The sequence below is a fragment of the Sinocyclocheilus grahami genome, unplaced genomic scaffold (assembly GCF_001515645.1).
Source record: "Sinocyclocheilus grahami isolate Dianchi unplaced genomic scaffold, SAMN03320097.WGS_v1.1 scaffold505.1, whole genome shotgun sequence".
In the NCBI taxonomy this organism is placed as follows: Eukaryota; Metazoa; Chordata; class Actinopteri; order Cypriniformes; family Cyprinidae; genus Sinocyclocheilus; species Sinocyclocheilus grahami.
Genome location: NW_015505684.1, coordinates 384,699 through 395,483, shown reverse-complemented (window position 1 = coordinate 395,483; position 10,785 = coordinate 384,699). Strand labels below are relative to the sequence as shown.

General features: G+C 37.0%; 1 protein-coding gene across 1 annotated transcript in view; it reads left to right on the top strand.

The window, feature by feature from the left end:
- The window catches only part of LOC107554520 (huntingtin-interacting protein 1-related protein-like), a 20,076-nt gene extending 9,291 nt beyond the window's left edge, over window positions 1-10,785 (top strand). The window contains exons 17-34 of the mRNA XM_016237040.1: window positions 399-500; window positions 611-805; window positions 935-1,045; window positions 1,848-2,042; window positions 3,805-3,955; window positions 4,042-4,128; window positions 4,209-4,316; window positions 5,819-5,955; window positions 6,040-6,150; window positions 6,953-7,011; window positions 7,092-7,122; window positions 8,495-8,557; window positions 8,642-8,742; window positions 8,824-8,929; window positions 9,013-9,136; window positions 10,010-10,071; window positions 10,198-10,521; window positions 10,643-10,785. Coding sequence (XP_016092526.1) covers window positions 399-500; window positions 611-805; window positions 935-1,045; window positions 1,848-2,042; window positions 3,805-3,955; window positions 4,042-4,128; window positions 4,209-4,316; window positions 5,819-5,955; window positions 6,040-6,150; window positions 6,953-7,011; window positions 7,092-7,122; window positions 8,495-8,557; window positions 8,642-8,742; window positions 8,824-8,929; window positions 9,013-9,136; window positions 10,010-10,071; window positions 10,198-10,521; window positions 10,643-10,651 — 2,076 coding nt within the window. The 3' untranslated portion in view covers window positions 10,652-10,785. The remainder of the gene's footprint in view (window positions 1-398; window positions 501-610; window positions 806-934; window positions 1,046-1,847; window positions 2,043-3,804; window positions 3,956-4,041; window positions 4,129-4,208; window positions 4,317-5,818; window positions 5,956-6,039; window positions 6,151-6,952; window positions 7,012-7,091; window positions 7,123-8,494; window positions 8,558-8,641; window positions 8,743-8,823; window positions 8,930-9,012; window positions 9,137-10,009; window positions 10,072-10,197; window positions 10,522-10,642) is intronic.

The window sequence follows — 10,785 nt, the reverse complement described above, 5'->3', positions numbered from 1 at the left end:
CCCCCCCCCCCCCCCCCCATAGCCCCCCATGTTAAAAACAGTTGTGCTGCTTATTTCTATGGAAACTGACACATTTTTATGATTATGTAATGAATGAAATGTTCAAAAGAACAGCATTTATTTGAATTATGAATCTTCTGTAACATTATAAATGTCTTTACTGTCACTTTTGACCAATTTATTTAATCCTTTCTCAATAAAAGGAAAATAAAATCTTACTCCAAACTTTTGAATGGTAGTGAATTTACTCAAAATTATTCAAAAACAACAGAAATTATACATTATCCATTGACAATCAGGTTAGATTATTTAATTGAAACTAGTACAGATAATCTCAAAAATATCTGCCTGGCTGAAATATCCACCTGTCATTAACTGAACTGAACTGTAATTTTTAGCTGGAGGCACAGAGAGCAGAAATTGAACGTTTGAAGCAAGAGCTAGCAACCGAGAGGGCTGAAATGTTCCAAGTCCATAATAATTTGCAGAGCAAGGAGAAGGTAGGATCTCTATCAATGTGCATAAATGACTCCAGATTTCTAGATTAGCAACTGAATGCATTAAAATGGGTAAATAATGTAATGTGTCTCTGATCTGTGTGTGTGTTTAGGCCGGAGACGAGTTGAGCAGTGTGCTGGTGGGTCTTCAGGCAGAAAAAGAAACCCTACTTCGTACAGTGAAAGATCAGGAAGCTGAGATCGCTAGCCTGCGTCAGGCCGCCCAACTCCACCAGATCACCCTACAGCAGGAGAGAGACCGACATCAGAGAGAGATGACAGCGCTGCAGAACCAGCTGCAGGAAAAAGTCAGAGCAACGTCCTAATCCTTCCTAATGCCAATTAATATGAACTTACATGCAGGTTTTTGCTGTCATAATTTTAAACAAAACAGCATGAGGTCTGAATGAATGTGTTTGCTGTTTATTTGTGGTCAGTTGTGTCGGGAACAGGAGCTGCAGCTGGAGATGGAGAAACTGAGACGTGAGCTGGAGGAGAAGCGAGCGGAGCTGCTGCGTGCTCAAAGTGCTCTGAACAGTAAAGAAACCGTGAGTATTTCCTCCTCAGTAGACCCTCTGTTACAAACATATGCAAGCTGTTTACATTTGTGCAACTGATGCATAATTTGACTTTTTATTTACACAAGCATGCAGACACTAATTGAACATGTTAGTGGGTGACCAATATGATTTTTACAAAATCAAATGCTGATACAATATTTAGAGAGCGAGCTGACTGATTGCTTATACAGTACTGAAATATAATATAATATAATATAATATAATATACCTAGCGCTGTCAAACAATTCATCGCGATTAATCGCATCCAAAATAAAAGTTTTTGTTTACATAATATATGTGTGTACTGTGTGTATTTATTATGTATATATAAATACAAACACATGCATGTATATATTTAAGAAAAATATGTTGTTTATATATTATATTTATATATAATATAAAATATAAGAATATAAATATATATACATGTAAATATTTTCAAAATATATACTGATATGTGTGTGTATTTATATATTCATAATAAATATACACAGTACACATACACATGGATGTGATTTGACAGCATTAAATATAACATAATACTTGTCAAAAGCATCATTTATTCCTGTAATGGAAGGCTGAGTTTTCAGCATCATTACTCCAATCTTCAGTGTCACATGATCTTATTTTTTGGTCAAATTTTGACATAACACAGCCTGGCAATTATATACTAAGAACAAAGGATCTCTTTGTCAAGACCTGCTTATGTTTGTCAGTTCATCTATGGTGTCTGGATCAGCACTACACCTTCAAAACGGTACATTCTTTGTGTTTGTATGTGTGTTTTAGACAGGAGACCAGCTGAGCAGTGTGTTAGTGGGTCTGCAGGCGGAGAAGGAGGTTCTTCTACGTTCAGTGAAAGAACAGGAGGCTGAGATCACTAACCTGCGTCAGGCCACCCAACTCCACCAGGCCACACTTCTGCAGGAGAGAGACAGGAGTCAGAGAGACCTGGCAGTGCTGCAGAGCCAAATGCAGGCCAAGGTCAGAAAAGTTAGGGATTGTGGGCAAGATTTCTCCCAAAAATATTCATGCATACATAGTTTGAAAATTCTTCAATAGTATAAGTGCACTTTTTAAAGTACTACGATTTGGGACGCTGATAGCTGACATAATACTGAAATATGATAATACCAAACAATAATAGCAAATATGAATATAATATTTTTGTTAATGTAATATTAGCAGTGTTGGGGAGTAACTAGTTACATGTAATGGAATGACGTAATTTAGTTACAAAATAAATGTAACTGTAATCAGTTACAGTTACTGAGAAAAATGTGTAATTAAATTACAGTTACTTATGAAAATGTTAAGGATGAGAAAGGGGGTTACATCTGAATATTTTCACACACACACACACACACACAGGTTTACATTTGTGAAAAGTGGGGACATCCCATAGGCGTAATGGCTTTTATACTGTACAGACCGTATATTCTATTGCCCTACACCAACCCTACCCCTAAACCTACCCCTCACAGGAAACTTTGTGCTATTTCAGATTTTCAATACACTCCATTCTGTGTGATTTATAAGCGTTTTGAAAAGTGGGGACATGGGGTAATGTCCTGAAAAGTCACCTTCTCCTTGTAATACTTATGTCATACCTTTGTCATTATACAAATTTATGTCCTCATTTGCCACAAAAACGCGTACACACACACACAGCGCGTGCACACACACACACACAGATTTAATTGATTTCTTTCCCAAATTGCATTGACTGCTCTAAAATATGTTTAGGAGTTTAGGACACGTTTATACGATAACTGTTTTATTTCTTATTTGGGTTTATGTATATGCTTTTTTAAGATGAACTGTTAGATGCCTGTGTTTCCTGTCAAAGCTATGCAAAGATTTGATTTAAAAAACAGTATCATAGCTTGTTATGGATTTTGTGGTGGATGTGCTTTAAAAATAAATTATAATCTTAATTCAAATGATGAAGGATACTGAAAGTCTGACAGTAATGAGTGTTGAGTCCTACTGTAAGGTTAACCCTGACTGCTTTAAATGTTTGAAAATGATTAGCATTTGAAAAATTTGTTAGAAATTTAGAAAAGTAATCAAATGTAATCAGTTACATTAATTGAAATAGTTACACTACTTATTACATTTTAAATAGGGTAACATGTAATCTGTAACCTATTACATTTCCAAAGTAACCTTCCCAACACTGAATATTAATTATATAAATATTAGTTCTGTCAATATTTAGAGAGTGGACTGACTGATAGCTAATACAATACTGAAATATGCTGTATGACTCAATTCAATAATAGCTAAAATTAACATAATATAATATTAGTCATGTCAGTATTTAGAGAGTAGGCTGATTGATAGCTAATATAATGATCTATGATATACTGTATAATAGCAAATATAATATGATTTTAATATAAAATACTATTTAATAAAAGAAAATATTTTTATCTAATCTAATCTTAAATTTGGTCAGTATTTAGAAAGTGAGCTGACTGATAGATACAATTATTAATATGAGTTTTTTTGTGTAATATAATATATAAATATAACTTATGTCAATATTTAGAGAGTGGGCTGACTGATAGCTGATATAATGTTGAAATATATGATATATTTTCAAAGTCATACTATGATTTGGGACGGTTTAATTTTGTATAGGATGAACAGTTTGCACATCGGGATGTAGCCCAGGTTTAGCTACTGTAGTGTCTATTGAGGGTCTTAATTAGTTCTTCTGCTGTGTGTATTTTCTGTACAGTTAAGTCAGGACTTAGGACTGTTGCAGCAGAAGCTGCAGGATGAGCAGTTCAGTATGTTGCAGTGCGCTGTGGTGGAGGCCGAGGGCATCGTGCTGGACGCTGTGGCCAAAGTGGACGATCCACTACACGTGCGCTGCATCAGCACCCCAGGTCTGTCCTTCCTCACCCTCCTCCTCATACCTCTGAATATCCCCATCACTTCTTTTACTCTACATATACCTAATCTCTGCTTGCAGATTATTTGATCAATCGTGCTGAGTTGACGTTGGCGTCCATTGATAAGATGCAGCACAGTCATGCGGCTTACTTGAGGAATATGGATGGTAAGATGTCAGTCATTCTCATCAGTAAGCTACAGGTTCAGGCGTTAGTGTGATGTAATCTCTTCCTCCTCCTCTTCTAGACGCCAGTGGTTTGTTGAGGTCGGTGACCCAGTTCTCCCATCTCATCGCTGACACTATTGTGAATGGAGCAGGAACTGCACACTCAGCACCTACGGACCAAGCAGACCGTCAGAATCCTAATTATTCTTTTATTATTAAAAATGCGCACATGCACGTTTCATATGCATATAGCGCTGCTGACATTCAAAATCAAACTTTCTGCAGTATTACAAAACATACACAAAACATTTATAATTTCTTTAAAAATAAGTTGCATTAACACAGTGTTTAAAATTATTTCAGATTTTGTATTATAAAATCTGCACAGATGATTTGCTTCAGAAAATCCAGCTAATATGACACCGTTTTGGTTTTAAGATGGTCCAAACTGCTTATTTGTGTCCTTTAGATGCTCCAAATTGCTTATTTTTGTCCTTCAGATGGTCCAAGCTGGTTTAGCTGCTGGTCTAGATATAATTTTTAATTTCTTAAAAATAAGCTGCATTACCGCAGTCTTTAATGTGATTCAAGGTTTTGTATTATAAAATCTGCACAGATGATTTGCTTCAGAAAATCCAGCTAATATGACACCGTTTTGGTTTTTAGATGGTCCAAACTGCTTATTTGTGTCCTTTAGATGGTCCAAGCTGGTTTAGCTGCTGGTCTAGATATAATTTTTAATTTCTTAAAAATAAGCTGCATTACCGCAGTCTTTAATGTGATTCAAGGTTTTGTATTTCAAAATCTGTACTGATGATTTGCATTAGAAAATCCAGCTAATACCAGATGGTTTTGCATAGTTTGTAGATGGTCCAAGCTGCTTATTTTGGCCTTTAGATGGTCCAAACTGGTCTAGTTGCAAATGAACAGTATTTAACGTTATTCATGGTTTTGATTAATACATTTACCAATGATTTGCATTAGAAAATCCAGATAATACCAGATGGGTTTGTGTAGTTTTTAGCTGATCCAAGCTGCAAAGTTATGGTTCCTAGATGGTACAAACTGCTCTAGATATAATTTATAACGTTAACTTTAAAAAAAGTTGCAAATTACCACAGTCTTTAAAGTTATTCCAATTTTCTATTACAAATATTTTGTATTACAAAATTTGTACTGATGATTTGCATTAGAAAATCCATCTAACACCAGATGGTTTTACATGGTTATAGTTTCTTCAAGCTGCTCGTTTATGGTCATTAGATGGTCCAAGCTGGTCTAGGTATAATTTATAATTTATTAAAAAATAAGTTGCAAATTACCACAAAGTTTTGCATTAGAAAATATATACAGATGACTGCATTAGAAAATTAACACAGTCTTTAAAGTTATTCAAGTGTTGTATTTTGTACTGATGATTTGCATTAGAAAATCCAGCTAATACCAGATGGTTTTGCATGGCATTTAGTAGGTCCAAACTTCTCATCTTTAGTCCTTAGATGGCTAATCAACTGTAGACCTGGTTGCAACCTGGTAGAGCACATTGATCAAGCTAGTTAGAGCTGTTTTACTATCTCAATCCAGCAGCAAATCATCTATTATGCTCCTAAAACCATCTTGAACACCTTAAACTGGTAAAAGCTGTTTTTTTTCCCAGCAGTCTGATGGTTTTTGGTCCATTTCTCCATAGGTTTGACAGATAACTGCCGGGATTGTGCCACTCACTGCCTCCAGTATCTGAAAGAGCTGAAGTTGAAGGCCACGCTCCCGAGAGCTGACCCTACTGCTGTCCGCTATGTGGTCCAGCGTTTCCTCAACCAAGGACAGGTGCGTTGGACCAGAGATAGCATCTTCAGACTTGATCTGTGTTTGTGTGACATAATAAGTGACCTCTCTCCTGGTCTCCTGCAGGACCTGCGGCCCAGGGGAGCAGATGTGCAGAAGGAAGAGCTGGCAGAAATGGTGGATAAGGAAATGGCTGCAACTTCCTCTGCCATTGAAGATGCTGTGCTGAGAATGGATGTAAGTTACACTGTGTTAAAGGGATACTCCACCCCAAAATGAAAATTTTGTCATTAATCACTTACCCCCATGTCGTTCCAAACCCCTAAAAGCTTTGTTCGTCTTCGGAACACAATTTAAGATATTTTGGATGAAAACTGGGAGGCTTGTGACTGTCACATTGACTGCCAAGTAAATTACACGGTCAAGGTCCAGAAAAGTATGAAAAGCATCGTCAGAATAGTCCATCTGCCATCAGTGGTTCAACCGTAACGTTCAACCGTCTACGCGAAGAAAAAAAAAAAAAGACTTTATTCAACAATTTGTCAATTTTCAACGATTTGAACGAAAATAGCGCATCCGTGTGGTGCGGCTGACACAGTATAGCGTACGCCGCTTACGTTCAGTGGTTATTCTCCAAAATGGCGCTACGGTGATGCGGGGAGACACAGAGGAGACGAATTGTTGAATAAAGTCGTTATTTTTTTCTTCGCGTACAAAAAGTATTCTCGTCGCTTCATAACGTTACGGTTGAACCACTGATGGCAGATGGACTATTCTGACGATGCTTTTCATACTTTTCTGGACCTTGACAGTGGAATTTACTTGGCAGTCAATGTGACAGTCACAAGCCTCCCGGTTTTCCTCCAAAATATCTTAAATTGTGTTCCGAAGACGAACAAAGCTTTTAGGGGTTTGGAACGACATGGGGGTAAGTGATTAATGACAAAATTTTAATTTTGGGGTGGAGTATCCTTTTAATGATGCTGGATTGAACTCAGGATTTGCTATGACTTCATGAGTTTTTTCTTATGTAATACAGGAAATATTGAGCCAGGCAAGAAGAGATTCATCTGGAGTGAAGCTGGAAGTTAATCAAAAGTTAGTTTGGGATATAGTTTTATGTTTATGTTTTGTAGTTTATGTGTTGTCTAATTAAATGTTTGTTTGTTCTATTACAGCATCATTGGCTCGTGTTCAGATCTCATGAAGGTACGTTTAGATTCACAAAGATGAATATGTGGATTAAATTCCCGAATAAAATGCGGTAGCGGTTGGTAACTCTGGTGTAATTTGAACGGGAGCAGATGGTCTATCAATATCCCGTTCCCGACGTCCATTTAGAACAGCATATCTGCACTTTATTCTTATTGACCACTGGTACAGCTTGCGCTCAGGACTGTTATGCATGCGCTGCACGCATGCTTTAAACGTCACGCATTTTATTTGCGTGGTATGTGCGCAGAATGTGCATAACGATGCTCAGAACTGTACCTGTGGTAAGTATACGGCCCTCAGACAGAACAGGCAGGTTGTCAGTGAGTGACAGAGCAGAATAAGGATGGAGCAAAGTGTGGATGCGCTGTCCTTGAAGGACGTTCAACTCGGCTTTGTCAAACAAATTTAGTGTTTTTGACAAGACGAATAAAAATAGCTAATAGGCTATTTTTGTACAACCTACATTTTTATTAATTTTGTTTTCTCTCTGAGACACTTTTTCCCTATTGTGTTGTCAATGTTAAACGAATTGTATCCTGACGAGACGAATAAAAATAAAAATACAATTTTTGTACAATTTTATTTTCTCTGACACATTTTTCCTACTGTGTTGCATAAAATGTTAAACGAATTTTGTGTCTGAAGATAACTCCTATAAATTCAAGTCAAAGTCAATAAATTCAAGACTCTTGACAAGACAAATAAAATAACACAATTTTGTGCAGACTACACTTTTATTTGTCAGCCTATCTCTTTCTTTCAGTAGCGGAAATTTAAATGTGAGATTCTGGAAACGAGATCTAAATTTAGCAGGGACGGTCGGGTCGGGAAGAAAATTATTCTAAGCGGACAGCGGGTGAACAAAGAGTGAATATATAGCGGGAGCGGGTGGGTGCGCAATAGAACCTTGCGGGAGCGGGACTAAAAAAACAGTCCGGATTTATTTTAAAGATTTAAAATAAATGCTGTTCTTTTGAATTTTCTTTTAATCCTGAATCCTGAAAAAAAGTATTATGGTTTCCACAGCTCAACATTTATAATAATTATAAATGTTTCTTGTGCAGCAAATCAGCATATTAGAATGATTTCTGAAGGATCATGTGACACTGAAGACAGGAGTAATGATGCTGAAAATTCAGCTTTGATCACAAGAATAAATTACATTTTAACATATATTCACATAGAAAACAGTTATTTTAAATGGTATTCATATTTCAAAATTTCTCTGTTTTTACTGTATTTGTAATGAAATAAATGCAGCCTAAGTTACTTTTTTCTAAACATAAAAAATACTGACCTTAAACTTTTTAAATTGGTAATGTATATCAAGATTTTTCAAGTAATTTTGCATCACTTTTGTCCATAGGCTATACACATGCTGGTGATGGCTTCTACTGACCTGCAGAGAGACATTGTGGAAAGTGGCCGGGTATGATTTGGACAATTTTAGATCATTTTCATAACTCATGCATACTCACACACTCAATCACCTTATTGCCGTATTCCATCTTAGGGTGCTGGTTCTGTCAAAGACTTCTATGCTAAAAATTCACGTTGGACGGAGGGACTCATTTCAGCGTCAAAGGCTGTAGGATGGGGTGCAACGCAGATGCTGTGAGAGTGTAGAATATTTCAAGCTTTAACCTGGATTTATTAGCGTCAATCCCTGTAACTGTGATTTATTATCTCACAAAGTGAATCAGCTGATAAAGTCGTGACTGACAAAGGCAAATATGAAGAGCTGATTGTCTGCTCTCATGAGATCGCCGCCAGTACGGCACAACTTGTTGCTGCTTCAAAGGTAAAATTCATGAGACCAATATAAGTGCGTGTTTAATCCAATCAAATCTGATGATTCTGACACATCAATCCTTCATTTAACAGGTAAAGGCAGATCGAGGCAACAAAAAGCTCCAAACTTTACAGCAAGCATCCCGTCACGTGAATGACATGGCCGCTGTTGTGGTGTCGTCTACTAAATCAGGACAAATGCAGATTGAGAACAAGAGTGAGTGTCATGGACACATGCAAAAAGCATGAAACATACTCCATGCAAATAGTGAAGTTTGTTACCACCAACAATGCCGGAATGCACATTAAAGGAATAGTTCAACCAGAAATTAAAACTAGCTGAAAATGTACTCACACTCGGACCATCCAAGATTTAGATGAGTTTGTTTCTTATTGGAAACACATTTTGAGAAATTTAGCATTACGTCACTTGCTCACCAGTTGATCCTCTGCAGTGAATGGGTGCCGTCAGAATGAGAGTCCAAACAGCTGATAAAAACATCACAATAATTCACAAATAATCCACATGATTCTAGTCCTTCAGTTAACGTCTTGTAAAATAAAAAGGTGTGTGTTTGTAAGAACAAATGCAGTACATCAAGGCATTTTAACATGATTAAAACCATTGTTTCTGTCTAAAATATGAGTCCTCTATCCATAATATTGCCTTCTCCAGTGAAAAAGTCATCTTGTCTGAGTCAGAAGAGAAATATACACACATAAAGCACTGTTTGCAAGCAAAAACAGTTCTAAACAAATATGTTGGTGGATTTTGATGTGATAGGACAATAGGGGATTAACTTCACAGAAGGAAGCATTATTATGGATTATGGACTTGTATTTTAGCCAGAAGTGACCGTTTTAAGTTAAAATGTCTTAATAATGGATCTTTTTGTTACAAACACGCAGCTTTTGGCTTCACAAGACATTAACTGATGGACTGGAGTGGTGTGGATTACTTGTAGATTATTGTGATGTCTTTATCAGCTGTTCGGACTCATTTTGACGGCACCCATTCACTGCAGAGGATCCGTTGGTGAGTGATGTGATGCTAAATTTCTATGTGTCCTCTTGTTTCTTTTTTCCATAGACTCCATGGACTTTTCCGGCATGTCTGTTATAAAACTCAAAACAGAAGAAATGGATTCTCAGGTAAATTTGCCAAAATGAAAAATAGTACAGTTTTAGGTATTAAAACACCCTTACATCATCCAATCAAATCCCAAAGGATTAAATCAGACTTTTAATGCATACATTTAAACTCATATTTGTTTATAGGTGAAAGTGTTAGAGTTGGAGAAGCAGCTGGTGAACGAGCGTATACGATTGGGAGAACTCCGGAGGAAGCACTATGAGATGGGAGGGATCCCGATGGACTCGCCTCCAGGGAATACAGTCAATAGTTTTGACAGTTCACTGCCTACTGTTTTTCCTGACCCGCCCGATATGGAACTGCCCAGTCTGGATGCGTTCACACTGGACCCACCCAGATTCGAACCACTTCGACTGGACCCGCCCAGACCGGAGCCCCCCGAACCTGCCAAAACCAGCTCTAAACGAACCTCAATCTTTCACAAATCAGGCAGTCTCCTCAAGAATGCAGTAAGTATTCACAGACACTATTCGCTTTGGACCAATTTAACTGTATTTCCAGTGAAAATATTGCCTTTATAATGAAATTTAGATGTTAAGTTGTTGTTTTTTCTATGTTTATCTCACACAGTTTAGGTGAAAGGAGTCTGGGCCCTGTATGTATAAAGAAGAAACCATCATAATGTATATTATTTTCATAGTTTTATCATGAGTCTCTACTGTATATCATCCTTCATGCTTTGACAATACAATATGGTGTGAATTAAATATTCG